General features: G+C 40.2%; 2 protein-coding genes and 1 long non-coding RNA gene across 3 annotated transcripts in view; 2 read left to right on the forward strand and 1 right to left on the reverse strand.

Moving 5' to 3' along the window:
• Positions 1-24987, forward strand: part of LOC149500065 (uncharacterized) — a 159098-nt gene that overhangs the window by 7121 nt on the left and 126990 nt on the right. The window lies entirely within an intron of this gene.
• Positions 2884-9566, forward strand: Vps50 (vacuolar protein sorting 50). Its single transcript, XM_028174970.2, has 4 exons — positions 2884-3123; positions 4707-4809; positions 6097-6237; positions 6951-9566. The coding sequence occupies exons 2-4, from the start codon at positions 4717-4719 to the stop codon at positions 9426-9428; spliced, it is 2712 nt and encodes a 903-aa protein (XP_028030771.2). The 5' UTR covers positions 2884-3123; positions 4707-4716; the 3' UTR covers positions 9429-9566.
• On the reverse strand, positions 11774-24674 carry LOC114243477 (salivary endonuclease). The gene is made up of 8 exons (XM_028174985.2): positions 24473-24674; positions 23249-23445; positions 22682-22821; positions 17842-17981; positions 16121-16236; positions 14658-14792; positions 12715-12879; positions 11774-12268 (listed from the first exon to the last, which is right to left on the reverse strand). Exons 1-8 carry the CDS (start codon positions 24582-24584, stop codon positions 12029-12031), a joined length of 1245 nt encoding a protein of 414 aa, XP_028030786.2. The 5' UTR covers positions 24585-24674; the 3' UTR covers positions 11774-12028.

Below are 24987 nucleotides of genomic sequence, written 5' to 3' on the forward strand. Positions count from 1 at the left end.
CGAAATCTATATATCGATATCGGCCGATACACAATATAGCTCGATGTGATGCGCATCGGCATATCGTACCGATTCGTGAATATCAGCAATATTCGTTTGGTTCGTATCGAATCGGCCAGAGTGAGTGAGCGCACGATAGGGATATCATGTGATGAATGAAACAGAAACAGGCATTATCCTAACAATTGTAAACCTTATATTTAAGTCCATATGTTTGTAGATTATTCTTAGCGTATCAGCAGGATGCAATTTAGGAAAGAAGTTTCAACTTTCGACCCTAACTTGAATGCAGTATAGCCTATTTGCATCGTTGAATTTAATTTCACGCGCTTTGACCTTGAACTAGAATTTTTGGACAAGTGTTTATAAATACTTAAAAGTTTTTTGTGTTTGATTTTTAAAGTACACATTTTTCTATTTTTAGTTGAATCCAAATAATTGAGTTTATTTCTTGTGTTTGTATTAAACTTTTGAAATTTACACTCTTTTGGTATATTTTGTAATTTTAAATTAAGACACAAAATACTAAAAACTGAAAATAATGTAGCCAGTCCTAAGCCTGGTAAAAGCATGAAGGAAAGTTTTTTTGTTATTTTTATTTTCATGTTGTTTTTATTACTTTAAAATCATATTATAAATTGATATCAGAAAACCACCGTATAACGTTGACTTAAATCTATGTCTACTACGATATTATATCAGCGTATCGTTTCAAATCTCAAATATCATGAATCGAGAAAATCTACTAGCATCCATCAATATGTAGATTCAGAAAATATATAGATTCAATATCCGATATTGATACTCGATATATAGATACGATTCGATACGCGGCAAAACCGATATTACCCACTCCTACTATGTATGTTCATGAATCGTCCTATGGCTTTTATGTGTTAGTATAAAGTTGCATATTGTTGCGCGCGTAGCCACGGATGCAGCTAGTAGATTAGAATAAAAATAATAAATAATTTATGTCTTAAATTTATAAAACTAACAATAAGTAAGTTTGATTGAAACTTTGCAAGTGATCAAATTTATCCGATGGGCGGATCAAGCGCGTCTAATAAAAACGTGGGAAGCAGCGCGGGCCCAAGGATTTTAGGACCCACCCACTAAACGACTCCCCTGCACTCTTACACCCGACGTCCGATTCCCTCCGAGGTCAGAACCCGGATGAGGTAGGGGGACTACCGCGGTCAACACTACAACCAGACGGCGCGGCTCACCCCAAAGACGCCCAGCCGACGGAGCCTTCGAGGCGAATCGAAGGCTCTGAAACGTCGGCCGTCTCGGTACGGCAGCCCGTCGGGCCGCCCAGACGGTGCCGCTGATGTCCCGGAATACCCCGCTGGACCAGAACCAGCCTGCCGGGTCGGGACGCGATACACCGTCAACCGGTCGCTCTATTCACTCCACGGCAGCGCGCTAGAGTGCTGGTAGCGCGCCGCGCGGCCTCACCCCCTCAGGTCGCCCCTTGACCTTCACCGGGGGGAGGCCGCCACCTACAGGGGCCGGGACGTACGGGCGTATTCCCGCCTCCGGCCCCCGGCTCGACGGCGACGGATCGGTGCGGAAAGGGAAGAGCTCTCCCTCTCTCGCTCCGCCGCCTCCTTCTGCGAGATGGTGGACTCGCAGAAGTCGAGCATCGCCTTCCAGGACGCGTCGCTGCCGAGCATCGTAGCCACGACGCGCGGCAGCGAGAGGTCCTCTCCTATGACCGCGACGAGGGAGTGTGGAGGTGGTCCTACCCGTGCGGACTCCCAAGAGGTCCTACCACCAGTAATTACGCAAATTATAAATTTGCGGATTTGATTTTTATTACACGGTGTTATTCTTTCACCGTGGAAGTCAATCGTGACATCGTGACAATCGTGAACATTTGTTAAGTATGTATTTCATTAGAAAAATTGGTACCCGTCTGCGGGATTCGAACACCGTTACATCGCTAGATACAAATGCACCGGACGTCTTATCCTTTAGGCCACGACGACTTCACAAAACGTCCATCACGTTAAAGCTCAGTGAGCTCACCTACTAGCCCGGTAACCTTTTTTTTTCTTTTTTTTCACGCTGGGGTCGAACCTCCTACGAGGTCCGCACGCCTAGGGGGCGCGCGGGTTATGTGCGATTTGACGATCTGTAGATGAGAGCAGACCGCAGGCCCAAGGACGTTTTAGGGCCCTACCGCACTAAACGACTCCCCTGCACTTTTACATCCAACGTCCCATCTCCACCCGGGGTTCTGACCCCCTTACTCTGACCGGGTTCTGAGCTGGTTAGAGTAAGGGGGTTCCCGCGGTCAACACTATAAACAGGCTCGCGGCACCAGCGCCAGCCCGACTAAGCAGGCATAGCCGCTCGAGGTTACCAGCATAGGTACGAAAAATAATAACGAGTTGCTATGTTTTACTCATGCTACAAAAAGCGTGTTAAACTGATCATTAAGCTTAAACAGTATTATTATTTTCAACGAACTGGAATAAATTACAGACGCTTACGGCTAAAGCTACATTCAATAAAAATCTTAAAATTAGTAACTTTATCATTGAAATCATTCAATTCCAAAGGTCTAATGATTAGTCACAAGTTTGGGAATATGAAACAAAATAGCTGGAGGTGCTCATGTGTAGTTTTGGGTTATTTTAATAAGTCCCCTGAACTGAGAGCTTTAGGTACTCTATGTGATATCTACCTATTTTCTGAGGTGATAACTCACCATTTAACTGAAAGCTTACGACATTCTATCTCATTTAACATTCACTCGATGCGGTTTTATCTCACCAGATATAATCTAAATATTTGGTAGAATTGGCACTGCTCCTTTTGCTAATCATTTAACAAATAAAAAAAGCTAATGAAAACTCAAATCTCAATGTCAAATGTCAATTGAGAACGATTCAATGTCAAACAGTCAAGCGAAACTTTGTTTTTATAAAAAAAAAAAACAAATATATTTTATTGAATTTAAATAATGTAACGAATTAAGATTTAGTCTCAGTGTTTTTCACAGAGAAGTTATAATTAGTTAAAATATTTAGTTTAAGCAGTAACATGCATAGTATGCGCTACGCACGTATGATCTTGAAGTGTTTCAATAAATAAACAAAATAAATTACTCAGGTCAGTATTTACTCAATGTTTTACTTATATTTACGCAGCAAATAAGTTTTTTCCTGTTATGAGGTCACGCGGAAGTGTCTGAAACAGTTTTACAGTAGTCTTTTCACTCTGATATTTTAGTAACTTCGAACCAAATCAAAGATATTCTGTGCCCCTATTTAAAGTTTATCTTGAAATTAGGGTATAAAATTAAAAAAATAATAAAGCTTATATATTCAGAGTCACTAAAGTTGTTCCTACATGCTGCCTATTGCCTTAGACTGCCCACTACCTCTTTGGAGGAACTGGCATGACGTCTACCACTGACGATAACTGCAACACCACGTCGGCCAACATAGGCAATAAATAAAATGCAATACAAGAAACTTTCAAGATTTAATACTTAAAGATTTAATACTCATAGTAATGTAATTCCCATAGGAATAAATACTTTTGTTTGAAATTACGAAGCAAATAGCTTATAGCTTTTTATATGTAAATGAATATAAGTATGATACTGCAAAAAGAAATTTTATGGAAAACCAAAATGCAGTTGTTCAGTCATCGCTAGACTAATGAGGCAATTAATAATAACCAATTTTTATATACTAGTTTTATTTTATTTTATTTAAATACGTACATAACGAGGGAGTGAAAGGCTAAGGTATTTTGTATAAACTACATTTTTGCAACTTTACAGGAGAGCTATATAAAGTTTGAAATTGTTAAAAATATCATAACAAAAAAACTCCTTCAGCTATTTGAATCTTGAATCTTTGATTATTGAAAACACGAATAAAACAACATTTCCTGAAAATAAATCGTAGCTAGATCGATTTATCGCCCCCCAAATCCCCTGTATACTAAATTATGAAAATCGTTGGAGCCGTTTCCGAGATTCATATATATATATACAAGAATTGCTCGTTTAAAGGTATAAGATAATACTATTTTTCTTAATCGAGAGCAACTAACCGCTTTAAAGACACAAGATGGCGTTATAAACAAAAAAAATTATCATCATCTAGCGGTCATCATCCAGTGGAGTAAACTTAATTGAAGTTCAATTGAAAAAATCGAACTGTCGATGCTAATCTATATATTAATACGTGAAGCAAAAACTTTGTATCCCTTTTTACGAAAATTGGGCGAACGGAGGAGTATGAAATTTTCCACACTTATAGAGAATATAGAGAAGAAGTGCACAATGCTAATATTTTTTTAAAATAATGCATAAAAGATACATTAAATCATTAAAGAAAACATTACACACACTACATACCATGTATTTGACGCACACACGCATGCATACTATTTATTGTCAAACTTTTGTTCTTGGCGTCTGTTGTCAAAGGTTGTCATAGATTAAATATTGTTTGTCTTTATTAATATTTTTTATAGTGTAGTCTTGGCGAAATTTGTGATTATAGATGTATAAAATACAATCATAATAGTGTACAAACTTACAATTTCAATTAATTATAGTCGAATTTCGATTACTGCGGGACCACTAGTACCAAATAATTCGTACCTTTAATTATGAAGATAAATGTCGCTTAAACGAAATACCCTTTCACCCTTCAATGTAATGATGTTATAAATAGGTCTTGCAACATGCTGTCCAATGATCTTGTTGAAAACCGCCGTGGTCCCCCCGGGGTCAACTCGAGGTCGCTCAGCTCTGCTCATTCTGCTGCTGATCTTGAGGTTCGTATGTCAATATGTCGCACAACAAATAGTATTCCGTTTTGATATTGTAGGGCTCACCTCATGCTAAGCTACAGTCCATAGACGACATATTCATTTTATGCCAAATTTTTTTCCCTACCTATGCTGATGGCCTTGAGAGGCTATATCTCTAGCGTGTAGGTGACTCTCGGGGCTCAAACCGGAGGTGGTGCTAACACTGACCCTAGTAAGGGCAGTGCTTCGCTGAATCTACCACCGGATCGGAAACGCGACCCACTGAGAAGATCCGGCGAGAAATTCAGTGGGCTTTTCATGCCATGATGTCAAAGACTCAATCACATCGGAGAAGTATGTGTATAACAAGTGAAACTTGGACATACATCGGCATACATTATTCATTGAGTACATTAGGCATGAAACCTTTTGAAATATTCAATCTCATTCTCTCTGCTACTAAATCCTAAAGACGCATATATTGTTACGCCGGTAAGAGTAACGCCATCTATCGTCGAATAGTCGAACGGATATCGAAGGCTCTAGAACGATCGAGAAGTACAACGCCATCTATTGTCAGATAGCGGAAACATTATTCTCGAAAAGTGTGGAATATTCTCGGTAATTCTAGGGCTGTGGTATCGGCTATAAAAGCGTTGCAAAGATGGCTCGCAGTCAGTTAGTAATCGGAACTATTCGAAGCGAAACAGCGAACGAATCACCTGAAGCGAAGCGGAAGAAGCGATCAGTCGATAATATTGTAACGCGTTGGGGTTCGGAATAAATAAAAATTCTATCGAAGTACAAATTAAAACTCTATTTAACACTTAAAACACGAACACTTTACAACTCTTAGTTCACTTCTTCCGCTTCGCTTCAGGTGATCCGTTCGCTATTTCGCTTCGAGTAGCTCCGATTACTGACTAACTGCGTGCCATCTTTGCAACGCTTTTATAGTCGATACGACATCCCTAATTATCGAGATCATTCCTGACAAGCCGAGTAGTTTCGGTGTGTTTCCGCTATTTGGCAATAGATGGCGTTGTACTTCTCGAGCGTTCTCGATTTCACCAGTTCTTTGATATTTGTTTCTACTATACGCCGATAGATGGCGTTGCTATTACCCGCCTAACAATATATTAGTGTTCATTATGTGAGCCCGTTCGCACGTGAGACAGCCCAATGCTGAATAAAAAAAGCAAAAAATTCAATCCAAAAACCGTCGCCAGTGATAACGAACAAGGAAAGATCACCAAGACGCATTTTTTTTTTTAAAAGGCGAATTTGCCTTGAATAATAATTGTTTTTCAGATCCTACGCGAAATCGAGAATGTTTATTTCTCGTCGCCGGTCGACTTCGACGCGGCTCGGTACGTGCTGGAGCACGCGCCCACACCCCCGACCTGCGAGTCCATCGAGCATATGTTCACGAAGCTCAAGAGGCAGCAACAGGTACTGAATGCTGAGAGAGAGAGAGAGTGTGAGAGAGTGCGAGAAAGAAAGAGAGAGAGTGCGAGAAAGATAGGGAGAGAGTGCGAGAAAGATAGGGAGAGAGACAGATAGATAGAGAGAGAGAATTCTTTATTGTAAACAAAATAAATAAACAATGCGAAAGCTTAAATACAAAACAGTAGAATAGGCGGTCTTATCGCTAAGAGCGATCTATTACAGAGAACCATCAGGTGGAGAAGAATAATTTGGAATAAGCCTATTCTAGTCTATTCTTTGCCAGGGTTCACAAACTGTTCTCGTACCGAATTATTCCGTCTGAATCGGCTCAGGTATCAGGGCGTTAAAACGGATAATCGATTTTGACTGAATACTAGATCCGGATGCGCAGTATTTTTTTTATTGCTTAGATGTGTGAACGAGCTCACAGACCACCTGATGTTAATTGGTTACTGGGGCCCATAGGCATCTATAACTTAAATGCGTCACACACCTTGAGATATAAGTTCTAAGGTCTCAGTATAGTTACAACGACTGCCCCACCCTTCAAACCGAAACACATTAGTGCTTCACGACAAAAATAGGCGGGGTAGTGGTACCTACCCGTGCAGACTCACAAAAGGTCCTACCCCCAGTAAAGTATAGTAGATAAAGATAGATAAAGCATAGATAGATATGCCATTAAATGCGTGCCGTAATAACGTGATTCCTTGCAGGTGGTCTCTGGAAAAGCCCTCCATTTGATATCGCAACAGCGCGACAATTGCGACAAGGAATTCGCCGAGATCCAAAACATAAGGACCCAGCTATCCTTAACGTTGCAGACGTGCAGGAAAGCTAGGGAACACTTGCGGACCGCATCTAACCACCTGACCATGTCGACTTTCGTCATATTAGCCAACTTTAGGAAACGTCAGATCATCAGATCGGTCTTGAAGTGCTTGGAGCTGCTTCGGAGTTTGAGGAGCGTCGAGAATGACGTCACGGAGCTATTGAACAAAAAGGACTTTTATAGCGCCATCGAACTAATCCTGAAGTCAAGGAAGGCAGCGGCCGTACACAAGGAGTACGCTTGCATCACGGACTTGTCGAATAGACTCCAAGACACGCTGGTTCTGACCGAGGAGAAACTGGATTCGGTCCTGTCTAGTTTGTGTTTCAAATTCGATAAGGACGTCTTCACGAAGCTGAGGAGGGCTTATGGCTTGTTGGGGAAGACGCAGGCCGCGATGGAGCAACTCCACATGCACTACTCATCGGCGGTCAACGAGTCCTCAGTAGCAGCCTTGAAAAAGTACACCGGGGAAGCGTCTATAGACACAAAGTTTCAGGACTTGTGTGCTTCGGTACCGTCGGGCAAAGCGCCCGCTTGCGTCCTAGATCTGTGCGAGAATCTCTTTTATATAATGCGTAGTTATTATCTGTTGGTCGATTGGCATTCGAAACACGACGAAGAGCCCACCTGCACGAACGTTTTCGATATACAAAAGAACGTAAGCCGGGAGTACATAAGGCAGAAGTTGAAGGCCGGTCTGCTCAGGATATGGCACGACGTTCAAGGCAAAGTCTCTATATTCTTGAAGAGTTCAGGCCTAGAAGACTATCCGTTCGAGAAATTCGTACAAATATTAGGTGTGTTAAGGAAACTGACGCAGATAGGCGAAGTTTTCTGCGGCGATAAATCGGACGTGTTAGAGGACTTTATAAAGACCCAAAGCGTTGTTTACATACAGAACTATCATAGAGGCAGGCTGGAGGAATTGAAGTTGTTCCTCGAGAACGAAGCCTGGGAACAGTGTCCGGTCAAATCGACGTTCAATCTGCTGAATCTCCAAGAATTCAAACAGTTCAAGAAGTACCTGAACAGATCTGATGGTGTGGTGACGAAAAATCAATCGGAGAACGCGTCCTCTGTCACATCGCAAGACGACAGCGTTTACGTAACGAAATACTTCAAATACGATAGCTCTTCGAGTCCGTTCGATATGTTTAGAAACGAGAACACGACCAACGATGATATCTTCGGTCTGGAACCGGATATGCCGAGCGACGATTCCGAAGACGAACCGGACGAGCTGAAGCGCGACTTCGTCGAAGAGAACGACAGGCACGGATACGCCACGACCGGGAATAACGAAGCGTTAAGTCCATCGAAAGTGAGGCACAGCGTTATCGTTGCCAACACGACGCTGTCCGTGTTGAGGAACTGCGGCCAGTACCTGCAGATATGTAGGTACCTGCCCCAAACTGCACTAGAAGTCGTGGTACTGATGAACCAATTGTACGACTATTATTTTTATACGGTCCATACGTTCTTCACTTCCGATCTGGACGTTAGCTCGACGACTTTGTACACGACGAAGCTGACGGCCCTTTTGAAGCGAATCACGAACAGCCTCGAGAATGGTGGAAGCGAAAACCGACATTTTGCAGGCCCAGAACAGCCTCACCACTTGGACTTGAGTAGCGAATCGAACCTTCACGGCCTGTCCGAACGAATCGTCGCCGTTGAAAGCGTTATTTTCTTGGCCAAACAATACGAAATGCTCCAACCGTATCTGGAGACTATGGTCGCGCCACACCAGCGTCTGATACTGGAGCACTTCCGCGATAACACCTTAGCCGTTGTCGCGGATCTGAGGACTCCGGTGTACATGTGCTCCGCTTCGAAGTCGGTCGACGCGAGGACCGCTTTGGTCGCAATGTCGCAGGTGAAATGGGACGTCAAGAACGTAGCCGTCGAACACAGCCCGTACGTGGACATGATTGTAAGGAAGCTGCAAGTGTACGCGTTGAGAATCGAGAATATATCAAACAGGGTGACGTTGAATCGCGAAGTACTGAACTCCATATGGACCGTTGTCTCGAAATACGTGATACACTTACTAGTTGAGGGCTTCTCGAATGCGACCAAGTGCTCGAACGGGGGTAGAGGCCTGATGCAACTAGACTACACGCAGCTGCTGCTGAAATTGGAGAAGATATCCGGTCTGAAGCCGGTTCCGCATCAGGACTACGTTGATCGATACGTCAAAGCGTACTATCTGCCGCGGAAGGGTCTTGAGGAGTTTGTCGTGGAGCATCCGGAGTATTCGACGAAGCATTTGGTTGCTCTAGTGTCCTGTGCCTGCGAAAACAAGAAGGACAGGCAGGCCCTGATCAGTCTGATCGAAGAGAAGGAGATACCGAATTGAAAACTGAACTTAAGGGGTGTGTTTTGATAATCTCGTGCGGTATGAAAATCAAAAGACAATAGCTTAAACGATGTACTTAATTGAATTGTCGCGTAGAGGAATATATATATTTGAAATAAATGTTAAATTAAACGCGAATCTGAGGGTAGTTTTATTTTTGAGTGACACGTCAATCTAATGGGTTTTTTTCCCTTATTCTTAGATGTCGCTATTAGCTCCGCCGTCAGCACCGAAAAAGCCCGCAGCTCTGACAAGGGCAATTTATCTATGCCTTTTATACAAGTTCGAAGGGTCTAAGTTCGTATTTTCTATCACAAATCTAGCCCTTTTCGAGCAAGGGAATTAGTTTTACCGGAGTTATACCTTTCGCCACTACTACGAGACGACTTCTCGATCGCAATGCAGGCGTGCTCTCTCGGCCGAGATGCGATCGAGTTTCCGCATGCAAATGCGTGCCGGCCTCGCGTTAAGCAGAGGTCAAGCGCTTAGACAGGCAACGACTCAGTGAGACATTTCGATCGAGTATCAATCGTTAGACGAGAACTTGGTTCAATATGCTTAGTGCGAGTTTTTTAACGTTCTCGATCGCGTAAAAGTTAACTCGTATCTGTATGGAGTTGGAACAGCTTCCCTTCGTTTGCTGCTAGGGGCGCTGTAAGCACACTGATGCCTTGATGAGCGAACGAGCACGTCTGGTATTGAGTGGTTACCGAAGCACGTGTATATCATGTAATTGCCGTCACCTGCCTTGACCAAATGGGTGTGGATTCGTAACGGCTGCCCCGCCAATCGAAACAGAACGATTGAAACTCATCTCGATCGAGTTTGGTTTAAGCATTTCATTAAAATTTATAAAATAAAAGTGCGTTTTAATAGAACAGGCCAGTGGTCGGCTTAACGAAAAGACCTAAGTATAGCTAATTAAATAAGTATAATTTTGTAATGATGGTAGTGACATATTTTGACATTTTCGCCACAGATTATAAAAAACCCATGCCATGTCGGAAAGGCAAAGGAATATTTTCATACAGTTGACTTCAACATGCCGTCACCGCAATATTTTTAGTTTTTAATTATTTACTTCCAAATCAAGTAATATAAAATTATAAGAATTACCTACATATTTTAGGTCAGAATTGAAAAATAAAGTAACGGAATTTTTATTTTACACATGTTAATGATAATTTTTTGAAATGTTGTCAATTGAAATTAATACAAAGAGCAATATTTTTTTTAACATATCGAGGTTTGAAAGGTTATTTATTAGGCTTAAGCGACATTTCGCTTGATACGCGATATTTATTTTTGTAATTAAAGGTGCGTTTTATTTGGTATCAGCATCGACAGCTCGATGGCGGTAGTTCTTTTGACGTTCAACAAGTATGTACTTTCATTTATGTTGAATAAAAATTTTTTGATTTCATTTGATTTGATTTGATGTTTTGAATTGAACTTCAATTAAGTTTACTCCATTCAAATATCTAAAGATATTTTTTTTTGTATAATATTTTTTTCAAAGTTTAAACCTTTAAATGGCTCTCCTGTAAAGTTGCAAAAATGTTGCTTAACCAAAGTAAATAGCCTTTCCACCACTCGATGTATTTTTATGGCCTAGTGTTTCAAAAATGTTTACACGTCTTACTAAGGCAAGATAATAAGTAAGACGACATAAAAGCTATTGCTGGCCCTCGATGGATACAGGTAGCCCAAAATAGAACCAAATGGAAGGGCTTGGAGGAAGCCTTCACCACGCTTAATGGGTTCCTGACAAACAGTAGTGAAGATAAATAAACATTAAATGCATATACCTATTTACATTGTATTTTAGTAGGATATAAAAGGCATTTTATTTCATTATTTACTAGCTGACCCAGCAGACTTCGTAGTGCCTCAATCGATAAATAAAAGACCTAAAGTATTGTATAAAATGAATTTAAAACAAACAAAAGGAATCCGTCCGACGGGGGACACATCAAAGGAAAAATAAAAATTGTTATTTTTGTTCAATTCCGAGCCTTTTTATATTTATCTACCTTTTAAACCTTCTTAATAATTCTCATATAATTCAAGACCAAAATTAGCCAAATTGGTCCAGCCGTTCTCGAGTTTTAGCAAGACTAACGAACAGCAATTCATTTTTATATTCTATAGATTATTAAATAAACAATTCAGGAATACATTCATCTTCGACTGAAATCAGGGCCCTGAAACTGCGATACTTTAAGACAAATATATTTTTTTTGTATGCAAACTAGCGACATCTTGTAGCGAAAGCCCCTAAACTTATATCTTGTTAAAGTTAAGGCATTTAATTATTGTATAACTAAACACAGAAAATAAGACAATTAATAAATCACACAAGTCTTTATTTGTTAGAGACAAATTGATTATCAACTTGGGGTTTATGAAAATTTACAAAATCCTTCATTTAAAAATAAAATATAGGATAGGTAATATGTTACTGCCATCTACATGAGCAATGAGAAACTAATCGAAGCGAAGCCATCTAGTGGCCGACGCCCGTAAACATTTTTGTTGAGTGCTCGAGTTGCTTATCTATACCCAATTTATGTGTATTATATATGATTGAAATTTTCGGTTCAGTAAAACCTTCCTCTGACGTTCAACTTTACGAGTTTAACTTCATTCGCGAACTCCGTGTAATCGCAGCAGAAACTGTGAGCGCCATCTCGCGACCGCCACGTTAACCACGAGTATTGCGGATTCGAATCACAGATGTCGCTGCAAAACTGTAACTCGTCCGTTGTCGTCTTGTTGTAGAACGCCGAGTTTAACGTCACGAACGCTACGGCTGTACGAACTGTGGGATCGTAGACGACCTGGAAAAAAGTAGGCGAGGCTTTTTTGGAATGAGGGATTAAAGGCTTCGTCAAACAGAACGCGTAATTAGCGCGCGTCGAAGCGCTACGCTATGACGCCGAGATGTGTTGCACCGTCACACAGAGCGCCAGCGCTATAAGCGCTTATATGGTGATATGTGCGCTTGTATGATACCGTAGTAGTACAACACATCTCGGGGTCATAGCGCGGCGTTAGTTTAGCGCTCTGACGCGCGCTAAGTACGCGTTCTGTTTGACGAAGCCTTAATGGTGGCTTGGAGGCCTTTCCAGTTTAACCAGGACAGGTGGGCGAGCAAAAGCTCAGCCAGGAGGGGTGAGATTTGCTAAAAGCCGCCCGAGCGCCTCCAAAAGAGGTCTAACAACTCAAGAACGGATGCTTCGCGAATGAATCTATTATCGGAACGTATTGTGTTTTATGGACTAACCTTGTAAAAGTACATCGGTACGGGAACAACGCCGTTATTGTTCTCATCGAAATGAAGGTATATGTTCTGGAAAGCGCCATCTCTGTTTGGCAGTGCCAAAACTCCATGAGTCCCTGTGTAGACTGTCACACTGTGACCGAGTTGAACGACCTTCTTCCTTAGCGCCTGTGAACATTAGGCCGCTGTGTGCTTAGTCCGAGCTTTCCTAACGTTCTCGATAGCGGAAAAGTTAACTCAAATTTGTATGGAGTTGGAAACAGCACTTTTACTTTTACTAAATACGATCGAGATGGGATGAAATCCTTCGAATCGAATGGTGAGGCAGCCGTTACGCAGCCGCGAATCCACACCCACGTGGTCAAGGCAGGTGCCGGCAATCACATTATATACACGTGCTTCAGTAACCACTCAGTACCAGACGTGCTCGTTCGCTCATCAAGGCACCAGTGTGTTTACTGCGTCCCTAGCGGCAAACGTAGGTACACGTTCCAACTCCATACAAATTTGAGTTAACTTTCACGCTATCGAGAACGTTAAGAATTCGCACTAAGCACACTGGTCTGTCTGTTTGTACGAACATAAACTGAGCCGTATTGTGATTCCGCATGGTACAGGCATTTTTTTTATTGTTCAGTTCGGTGAACGAGCTCACGGCCCACCTGGTGTTAAGTGGTTGCTGGGGCCCATAGACATCTACAACGAAAATGCCGCCAGCTACCTTGAGATATGAGTTCTAAGGTCGCCGTTTTTACAGTACAACGGCTGCCTCACGCTTCAAACCGAAACGCATTACTGCTTGGTGCAAAGCTGAAGCGCTAAGAGCTCACGGCTCATCTGATATTAATTAGTGAACACCACCATCCCCCTTGTGACCTAATGGCACAGTCAATGGAATTATTGCTGATAAAATAGTTATTGAAAGTCGCCTTTCAACTGTTGTAAGCAGCCGAACTTCCTGTGAGGTTACCGGTCGTAGGAGGACTGGAGGGAGGTGCGCGACTCACCAGCCAGAGATAGTGAAAGCCAGGGCCGAAAATGATAGAGAGCCACCTAGTAAACGACTTCCCTGCCTTCTCGTACGATGCCTGATCCCGCCCCAGACACTGGTGGAAGGACCTGGTAGGACCTGGTAGGACCTCTTGTGAGTCCGCGCGGGTAGGTCCACCACCCTGACTATTTCTGCCGTGAAGCAGTAATGCGTCTCGGTTGGAAGGGTGGGGCAGCCGTAGTAACGATACTGAGACCTTAGAACTTATATCTCAAGCTGGGTGGCGAATTTACGTTGTAGATGTCTATGGGCTCCCGTAACCATCATGTGGGCTGTGAGCTCGTTCGCCCATCTAAGCAATAAAAAAAAAGGAACCCGAGCTGGGGTGGGAGGAAACAGCGATCAACTCGCTCACCCCAAGAACGTCCACCCCACCTCAAGGAGTTGTCGCAAACAAACCTCGTAATGTCGTTCAAAAGATATCGCAACTTTAGAATTGAAGTGGCCTAACTAAATATTTCAAGAAAATGATTTTTATACATCGAACGACTTCCTCTACTTTCGTCTCGATAAGGACAAACGTACTCTTTCCGTATCTTTTAAATCAAGAGCTTTAACCTTCACATATTAAAATCGATTAACTGAATTTTGAATGAAGCTCCGCCGTGCGTCGTGTTCCTCAGTGCTGAGGATCGTGACCTTTACAGTATACATACGGAAAGGTTTTCTTAGGAAAATTGCTAGTGGTGGGTTCCCGCGTCCTTCCACAGCAGAATTTCAGAGGCGATTTAGTTCCTCTGGGCCACTGAAGCCCTAGTTCGGGTTAATTGACCGCCGCCTTTTGCTTGGCGTTACATTCTTACGGCCGGGTAGGTGGCATACCGAGGCCAACCCTCCTCTTTTCTCTCTTTTGAACGAAGCTACTTCAATACAAAAGTTGCGATATGATACTCACGGATTCCAGAGCCCCCCAGTCGCCGGAGTTGATTGTCCTCCATTGCGGGGCCGTGTTTATGTACTGGAAGGTGGCCCTCATCTGTGCCCGAAGAGGGAAGTCTGCGCGAGGAGCCAGGTGACCACGAGTCAGAGCCTTGAAAACATGCGAACGAATATAAATAAGGACACGGCGAGTAACTCAGCGAACATACCCGATCCTGCGGACCGAATGGTAAACAGTCGACGTCGCCCTAAACACGTCCTGCCGATCCATTAACGATGCTTTTAGGCACCACAAGCACTGGTCACCGTCCTCCCCGAACCCGTCGCTTGCGACGAAGGGCTCGACGAGTAAATTAACCCATAGATACAGCCCACTGAGTTTCTCGCCGGACCTTCTCAGCGGGTCGCGATTCCGATCCGGTAGTAGATTCATTCGCGAAGCAGCTGCTCTTGAGTTGTTAGGTCTCGTTCGGAGGCGCTCGGACAACTGTTAGCAAACCCCACCCCTCCTCACTGAGCCTTTACTCACCCAGCTGTCCTGGTGAAACTGGAAAGGCCTCCGGGCCACCAGTAATACATCAACCATAAAAAAAACTTATCGTGTTGTGTCTGCTGTGGGTATATGAATAAAATCACACACACTTGGCGATTTACAAATACTTTGAGTTGGCTGGATTGATAGCTTTTTATTTGGGGCAATAAATTTTGATGTGATAACTTCTTATGGGAGGTTAAACCGCTTCGTTAAGTAACGCGTTACGGGCGTTACGGCGCCTGTCTGTCTGGCGTCCCTTTCTCTCGCGCATACGGCAGCGGTACTGAGAACTTATGTAGCTCCTAACTATTTATATATCTCTTTCAATTTAGGTTACAATTTTCCTTACATTCTCATATTATTAACTAGCGACCCGTCCTCGTTTCGCTTCGGAAACATGAAATTTTATTATTGATTATTTACGACATCACATTAGAAACCTCAAAAATAACAGCGTTTCTCCACTATTTAATGGATGTTATTATACATATAAACCTTCCTCTTCAATCACTCTATCTATTAAAAAAAACCGCATCAAAACCCGTTGCGTAGTTTTAAAGATTTAAGCATACATAGGGACAGACAGATATAGGGACAGAGAAAGCGACTTTGTTTTATACTATGTAGTGATGTAGATAAAATCGAAGTAATAACTTAAGCAGTTCTCAAGTTGAAAAATTTCAATATTAAATAGCTTAAGTTGTCACTTCTATCGAGATGCCGAGACGCGACAATTCAATATTTAAAAAAAAATTAAAATCAACAAAAAAATGAAAAATAAATAATAGTTTAAAACCACGTTTTTTTTACAATAAAATCATTTTTATTTACACTATTCTTAATTCAAATTTATTAAAAAAAAAAACAATTGTTTAGTTGGATTTTCTATAAAAGCGTACTTTGTTCATTTTTTTTAAACTATTATTTATTTAAATAATAATTACCTGTCGTTTGTTATACAGCTCAGTGCTGTTCGTTCCGAGGATCCTCTCCATAATTTCCATTTGATTCCGTTTAAGATACAATTTACTAATGGGCACATTATCGAATACGCCTCCGTCTGAAACATTTTCAAATCGTTACAGAATTATGTACGTATACATAATTTTTTTATTAAGCATAGCTTTTATCGCGGACTTTGAGCGCGGCTACCGAATCAAGAAATTCCGTAACGAAAATAAAACCTAACGCCCCCACTCCGCCTACCATGTAACTCGCGTTCAACACATTCACGCGTTGCGCTTGTGTAGTGTTTGTGAATAAGCGCGCGGCGTGACGTCGCACTGCATGCGCATCATGAAAAGTCTGCCCGTCTCTCTCTCGCGCGGTCTAGCTTATGAGTGTGAAGGGGACAGTTAATGTTTTGCTTTTGTTAATGTTTACAAATATAGCGTGATCTTATCTTATTATTGTTTTAATCAGATAAGAGCTATGCAATAGCTTTACCGCGGCAGTCCCCGAGTGCCAGACGTGTTTTTTTTTTGTTTTAGACGCCTTTGTAGGCAGACGAGCATACGGCCCACCTGATGGAAAGTGGTTATCGTCTCTCACGGACGTCTAAATTGCTAGGGGCAGAGCCAAGCTGCTGCCTACCACTGTACCTAAATGTGTAAGCGTTGATTTATAGCAATGCCATTTTAAAAATAGTAGGTAGTTAATATAAATAAAACAGTGACCTAGAAAATTAAATTATAAGATTAGATAAGAAGACAGTTTTGAGGAAAATCTTTTTATAAAAATATTATTGTATTGAATTGTACTTATCTGTTTAAAGAATTAATTTACGTTGATGTTACTTTTTTTATTGCTTAGCCGGGTGGACGAGCTCACGGCCCGCCTGGTATTAAGTTTTTTTATTTATTTTTTATTGCTTAGGTGGGTGGACGAGCTCACAGCCCTGGTGTTAAGTGGTTACTGGAGCCCATAGACATCTACAACGTAAATGCGCCACCCACCTTGAGATATAAGTTCTAAGGTCTCAGTATAGTTACAACGGCTACCCCACCCTTCGAACCGAAACGCATTACTGCTTCACGGCGGAAATAGGCGGGGTGGTGGTACCTACCCGTGCGGACTTCCAAGAAGTCCTACCACCAGTGATCACCATAAGTGGTCACCGTAACAACGTAAATGCCGTCACCTACCTCGAAACATGAGTTGCTAGACCGCGCGAGAGAGAGACGGGCAGACTTTTCGTGATGCGCATGCAGTCACGCAGCGCGCTTATTCACAAACACTACACAAGCGCAACGTGTGAATGTGTTGAACGCGAGCTACATGGTAGGCGGAGTGGGGCGTGTTAGGTTTTATTTTCGTTACGGAATTTCTTGATTCGGTCGCCGCGCTCAAAGCCTGCGATAAAAGCTATACAATAGCTTAATAAAAATATTCGTTCGAAAATAATCAAATTAATTCTAAAATGAAGTGCGGCGCGATAAATAAAGCCTAGGGCGGCATTGAGCCTAAATCCACCACTTTCCTGGCCAATTGGAGCAACTGCATACATAATCATTATGTTTTTTAGTAAATTCGTAGCTAACTCTACATTTTTGTTATTATTTTTCTTGATATTCTATGCGAAATTTTATTTTTAATGATTTTTCGAGTACCATCCTTTATTATCATTACATCGATCGATGTTTACGGTAAATAAATTAATAATTACCCAAGAACTGGGTACGTCTGTAACTCTGTAACGTCGTAAAAGGCGTCAATACGTGTGTGACATAATGCGTTTTCATTTCGCTTAAATCGAAACACGCTTCGTACAGCGAATAGAATGTCTTCTGTATTTCATATCCGATCCTGAAAGAGAAACTCCGGTGAGTGGCTTGAAGTATATGACGTCATCGACGCTCTCAAGAGTGCGGGGGAGACAGCATGATATTGAAGTGATAGCTTCTTAAAGGAAGGTAAACCGCTTCGTTACGTGACGCGTTACGGCGCCAGTGTATCTGGCGTCCCTTTCTCTCACGCATACGGCAGCGGTATTGAAAACGTAATGTATGTAGCTCCTAACTATTTATATATCTTTTGAAAATTTATGTTACAATTATCCTTACATTATCATATTAACATACATAAAACTCAAGTCAATCTATTTCAATATTAAATAGTTCTACTTATAGCCCGGGAGCCAGTGACAGATTTTCATGACCAAGTCCCTCCCAATCGAAAATTCGTGAAATGCATTAGGGACTTATACTATTAATACTCGCGACCGTCAGCTGCGACTCCGTGGGTGGGGCGGGCGGTGGCAGCCTCCCACGCATGGAGAAAAAAAAAGTTTTTTCAATCATTTCCTCCCATTTGAAATTTTGTCAGATTATAGTTAACCTAGTATTTTGAAGGAAAAAAAAAGTCAGCTGGTCATAGCATGGTGGATTATACGTCAGCTGGCTGCTTGAACATGAAAAAAAATTTTTTTCAATGATTTCCTCTCAACTAAAAAATTACCTGGTGATCGTTTATATTCTACTATGAATGAAAATTAATGTTAGCTTGCTGTATCTCAGTGGAAAGTTTGTCAGCTGGTACCTTGAAAGGTATAACGCACCAGCATCTATCACCTACTGAATCTTATCAGCTGACGACTTTTCCCTTGACTTACAGCTAGCTGATTTCTTTCATTATTTACTAGAGTATATGTTAACAATCCTCTTATAAAATTTTGTCCGGGAGGAAATAACGTTTCTTAAGTTATTTTTTCTTTATATATTACAGCTATATTGTGGATTAAAATTAAATTCTCCAGATGCGATGTTATAGTAAAAGGTACACTTGGAGGGGATACCATAACTGCGTATAGTAAGCGGCATGTAAGTTGGCAAGGTTTGACCAGGGCCGTCAGACATTCATTCGCAAACTTAGCGGCTGTGCAAATGGGTTCGGTAGGTAGTCAATTTGCGAACCCGTTTGCGCTTCCTCCTACACTTGTTTACGAATGTCTCACGAATTTCTCCTCCTTTTTTAATTCGTCAATCTATTGAATATTGAAGAGAAAAAGAGTTTTTAATTCTTTCCTAGGCGTCATTAACGGCCATTCTGTTGTTATGGGATTTCTTTTGAGGGTCCCATATGGTCGATTCATTTTGCAGGAGTTCAATGAACTCCATCACCTAGGTGTTGTTCCAATTCATGATAAAGGTACGCTACACAGTAGACGTCACGGACTATGAAAATGGCGAAACGTCCGTTACCTTCGCAATCGTGGGCGCAACTGGTGGCAACTGGTCACACGAATGTGTGGGAGACTACGCGAAGGATCGTGGTTCGCGCGCTTTGATGTCTGTTAAAAAACCGACACAGCTTGGAAAACCACGAATGCAGCGAAAACTTTGCATAATCATTTGCATTTGCGTATTCGTGCGTATGTGAGTGACCGGTATTAGAGTAGGACAGGGATAGGCAACGTGACGTCCGAGGGCGCCGTTGCGCCCCCGATCGATTTTTAATGCGCCCTCGCTGGACAGAGCGATTTACTTACTCATGTCGAACGGCGATATACAGCAAGTATACGCATTTTTTGTTAGTGTGTGATCGTATTTCGAATAAGCCACGCGTAGACCGTGCATTTAAAACTACCAAGTAATTCGAAATAATTCTTTTCTTTCAAAATCCTTCATGGATAAATGTAAAAGAAAAAGAACATATTCTTTTAATGATGAATGGGAACATCTATATTGTTTCGTTGATCACAAAGGGAAGTATATTTGTTTGTTGTGTATTAATAGTGTTGCGATTCCCAAGAAAAGTAATATTGAACGACATTTTAAGACCGTTCATACCAATTTTGATAGTGACTATCCAATGAACTCTGAAATCAGAAGAAAAAAAATTAATTCTTTAAAATCTTCAATACCTAACCAGCAGAGTTTCTTTACTAAACTACTGCAACAACATAAGGCAGCATGGTGCTAGCATGGTGTTCGAGCTACATAATATCGAAGATCTAGAATTAGAAATAATAAACTTGCAAAGTGATATTTTTTTAAAAGTGCATATTGTGCAACAACATACAATTGCCAGTCTTTGTTCACAAATATGAAATATTTGAAATCAAAATACCGAACAAAGCTTAATGACTCACATTTAGATAATTGTTTAAGGACCGGGAACTCTGAATATATCCCAAATTATAAGAAATTAGCTGAAAATATGGACACCCAAGTTTCACACTGAATTATATGTTTATTAATTAATTTTATTATATTATAAATTAATTATATGTTAACAAAATAAAGTTATAAAAAATCTGTTTTTTTTTTAATGCCTATTAATACCTGTTGATTATCTGTAAAATATGCGCCCTCGGTGATTTTCAAATTTAGTATTGCGCCCTTAAGGACATACAGGTTGCCGACCCCTGGAGTAGGACATTAAATTAAGATTTAAGTAATCTAATCTAAATAATTAATATTAAATTTTTCCCGCTGGCAGGTACCAATTTTTCTAATGAAATACGTACTTGATAAATTCAAAATTTGTTCACGATTGACTTCCACGGTGAAAGAATAACATTGTGTAATAAAAATCAAACCCGCGAAATTATAATTTGCGTAATTACTGGTGGTAGGACGTGTTGTGAGACCGCAGGGGTACCACCACCCTGTCTATTTCTGCCGTGAAGCAGTAATGCGTTTCGGTTTGAAGGGTGAGGCAGCCGTTGTACTGTAAAAACTGAGACCTTTCAACTCATATCTCAAGGTTCCTTATTTACGTTGTAGATGTCTATGGGCTCCGGTAACCACTCAATACCAGGTGGGCTGTGAGCTCGGCCACCCGTCTATGTAATAAAAAAAAGAAGGAAAGAAACACTTCTATATAGGTTACTTTTTTTATTTTTTTATTTTCGCCCACTTAGATAACTTTTCACCGAACAAACTATTCTCGTTGTTTCTATATGTTTTTCTCGACGCATTTGCACCAAGGAATTCATAATAACAATAATAAACAATCTACATATCTATAAAAAAAATATTATTTTTATAAATTTTTTGTAGATAGATTGTTTATCCATATTAGTTTAGCACTATAGGTTATATTTACCTACTCAATTACATTTGAATGTATAAATAGTTGGAATATTAAATCCTACATTTTGTTTCAACTAAACAATTATTCACAAAAAATATAATTTTTTTCCACCCTACTCTTCACTCACTCTGTTTAAAACTACTGTATTCATATTATTATCATTTCCACTTCCTACATTATATATAGGCGCTATTTCGGTGAGTTCTCCAATACTCCAATTCCATTAAATAACTCGCTGTTTACAGATAGTTTGTCCCATAGACAAGACGATGCTCCTTATTTCTACCCTCCATAACCCTCCATAAGTATAGATACTTCAACAAGTATATTAATATAATGAAATTTAAATAGATATACATTATATTTGAAATGTTAACGTTATTTAAAACAAAATAAGTTATTTTGATACATACTTTTTGATGCTACATATTTCGAGAAGCAACTTTTTAAGGATAATGAAATTTAAATGTATATAAATAAATGTTTCAATTTTTAACATTATTTAAAACAAAATAAGTTATTTTGATACTCTTTGATGCTGTGCGCATATTTCGAGAAGCAATCTTTTTTGGAACGAAGTTCCTTATGGGACGATGCGGAGGGGCACCCTAACCGGGAAAAAACGTCCGTAACGTAAGATTTTTATTATTTATGTATTAGTCTTAGTATGATGGCTATACAGTGTCTATGTATAGTCTACGTGATGACGGTTATTATTATTATCTATATATATTAATACGTGAAGCAAAAACTTTGTATCCCTTTTTACGAAAATTGCGCGGACGGAGGAGTATGAAATTTCCCACACTTATAGAGAATATAGAGAAAATGTGCACAATGCTAATATTTTTTTAAAATAATGCATAAAAGATACATTAAATCAATAAAGAAAACATTACACACACTACCATATACTCTTTGTAAATTGTCAATTGTGAAACTTTTGTTATTCTTTAAAGTCTGTGGTCAAATTGAGAATAGATTACTATTGTTTGTCTTTAATATTAATTATCTTAGTGTAGTCTTTGCAAAATCTGTATAATATGGAATATATTAATTATGTATTATTATAGAAGTATAATAGTGTTTGACAATAGAACCATAATAATGTTTAAACTTTTAATTTCAATTCATTATAGTCGAATTTCGACTACTGCGGGGACCACTGGTTCATATAAATAGCTGTTTCTTTGTTTAATATTATTATATATTTTTTATAAATCATTGTGAATAAAATAAAGTTGATAACTTTGTAAAGTAGTTTTTTTTTGTTTTTTATCAATAAAAAAATCATAATAAAAAATGTATACCTGAATAATTATTATTTTTATACCTCGAATAGAACTTAAAATTAATATTTTTATAATTATAGAACTTCGTTTCTATCCGGTGTAACACGACACCACACATGTTTTCTTTTTAAGGTCAACGACCCAAAACATAACCTACAAAATTGAAATGAACTTTACCTGAACAGTTTACTGTTTAAATGGCAACTCTTTTTCGTGTCGTACACCGTGGTCCACGGCTGAGTTTTGCACGTGACGTTTCTAAACTCACCCCTCCAGCCTCCTAATAGGAACGATGTTTTATCCACGCATTTAGCGTCCTTAAAGGAAAGATAAGTAAGTTAACGAATTATTTTCTTCAATTTATACTATAACTATACCTTGAGACCTTAGAAATTATACTGAGGTGTGTGGCGCATTTACGTTGTAGATTTCTATGGGCTCCAGTAACCACTTAACACCAGGTGGGCTGTGAGCTCGCCCACCCATCTAGCAGCAGCGAAGCAGCTGCTCTTGAGTGGTTAGGTCTCCTTCGAAGGCGCTCGGGCAGTTATTAGCATATCCCACCCCTCCTGGATGAGCCTTTACTCGCCCACCTGTCCTGGTGAAACTGGAAAGGCCTTCGGGCTACCAGTATACCTTCAATCATAAAAAAACAATTGACTGAAGGGCAAAGCGACAAACGTAAATTTAAGAATTTTCCTTCAAAAAAAAAAGTTTCTAAAGAAAGTTCAAGTTTCGACTCACTAAAACGTCAAATTGTCTTCCGTTTCCCGTTTCGTTGCCGAGAACGATGTGGTTGTGGCTTCCGGGGCAGGCCACCATCATTAACTCACCGCTTCTCAAACTTATTCTGTCGGTCAGATTCGGAATCAAGATCTGATTGTTCTTTATGTAGACCGGCGATGGATTACCGAAATCGGAGTTCAATGACAGGACGCAACCTAAAATAAAATATATACTATGAGCTTCAAATAAATAATAGTTTAAAAAAACTAACAAAATGGGTGGCGCATTTACGTTGTAGATGTCTATGGGCTCCAGTAACCACTTAACACCAGGTGGACTGTGAGCTCGTCCACCCATCTAAGCAATAAAAAAAAAAAAAAAACACCTATATAGAGAATCCAACTAAAAAATAGAAAATAAATTTTAATAAATTTGAATTAGGAATGGTGTAAGAAAAAATGATTTTATTGTAAAATAGCGTGGGGTGCTTTTAAGGATATTATCAAAATAACCCTTGTACTCATATCTGTTCATAAAATATTTATAAATACTGATACCATGCACGCCAAGCTTTTTTTACAATAAAATCATCAATAAAATTATTAATTACTGACGGTAGGACCTCTTGTGAGTCCGCACGGGTAGGTACCACCGCCCTGCCTCTTTCTGCCGTGAAGCAGTAATGCGTTTCGGTTTGAAGGGTGGGGCAGCCGTTGCAACTATACTGAGACCTTAGATTTTTTTTTCTACCTAAGCTGATAACCTTGAAATGCTATATCAGCGTCGCCTTAACTAATAGGTGAGCTTACGGTGTCACATCTGATGACGTTGCTAAGACGAACCCTAGAAAGAGCCGTGCTTCACAGAATCTACCACCGGATCGGAAACGCGACCCACTGAGAAGATCCGGCGAAAAACTCAGTGGGCTGTGTCTGAGGGTAGACCTTAGAACTTATATCTCAAGGGTGGCGCATTTACGTTGTAGATGTCTATGGGCTCCAGTAACCACTTAACACCAGGTGGGCGGTGGGATCGTCCACCCATCTAAGCAATAAAAAAAATCTGTCAACCTGCCTATTTCGGCCGGGCAGCAGTCTCTAATACATATATTATTATTAATATAAAACATAATTTTAATAATTATTTATCTTATTCGTTCAAGAATGGAGGAATACTGTATACAGTTGATGGAGAAGCCAAAACCATAAAACAATGGATTGCATTATTAATTAAGTTACTTACCAGCATCTACGTCGTAATTGTTCAAAAACAAATAAGCCATTAAAAAACTCATAAAGAGAAATTTAAATGAATATCTAAATAAAGACATTTCGAAAATATATGATAGTGACATCTAGCGGTGGCAGAACGAACTGTTTCACTGTATTTTCGTAAACAAAGCACGCGCGAATTACCTACGTGTAGGAGGCAGCTAATGTGAATGTGAACTGAAGAAATTGATTACATTACAAAAGAAATAATCTAATCAAGACGGCAAGGTCGGGAATCGAATAAGCATGTCGAATGGAAAATTGTGCTTTCACACAATAGTTATACGGTCCAATTTTGTTTTTGCATAACCGTGATGTAAAGTGCTAACAATGGTGACTCTTACTAGTAGTTCACGAAGCGAAAAACGAACAAATCCGTGATTCGTAAACGTTATTTATATGAATCTCGCTTCCGCAAATAAGTACACACACTTCAGTGGACACGAAGAGTGTAGAATTTTTTTTTTTTATGAATTTGATTTGGAG

This window comes from Bombyx mandarina, chromosome 24, assembly GCF_030267445.1.
Source record: "Bombyx mandarina strain Sakado chromosome 24, ASM3026744v2".
In the NCBI taxonomy this organism is placed as follows: Eukaryota; Metazoa; Arthropoda; class Insecta; order Lepidoptera; family Bombycidae; genus Bombyx; species Bombyx mandarina.

Bases quoted from the DNA above. Each gene is read 5' to 3' on its own strand.
- Vps50 (XM_028174970.2), top strand. From the start codon at position 4,717: ATGCTGTCCAATGATCTTGTTGAAAACCGCCGTGGTCCCCCCGGGGTC. The intron at 4,810-6,096 runs GTTCGTATGTCA...ATTGTTTTTCAG, and splicing joins ATTCTGCTGCTGATCTTGAG to ATCCTACGCGAAATCGAGAA. The intron at 6,238-6,950 runs GTACTGAATGCT...GATTCCTTGCAG, and splicing joins AGCTCAAGAGGCAGCAACAG to GTGGTCTCTGGAAAAGCCCT.
- LOC114243477 (XM_028174985.2), bottom strand. From the start codon at position 24,584: ATGTCACTATCATATATTTTCGAAATGTCTTTATTTAGATATTCATTT. The intron at 12,880-14,657 runs GTGAGTATCATA...TAATGTTCACAG, and splicing joins ACTGGGGGGCTCTGGAATCC to GCGCTAAGGAAGAAGGTCGT. The intron at 12,269-12,714 runs GTTAGTCCATAA...ACTTTTTTCCAG, and splicing joins TACCGATGTACTTTTACAAG to GTCGTCTACGATCCCACAGT.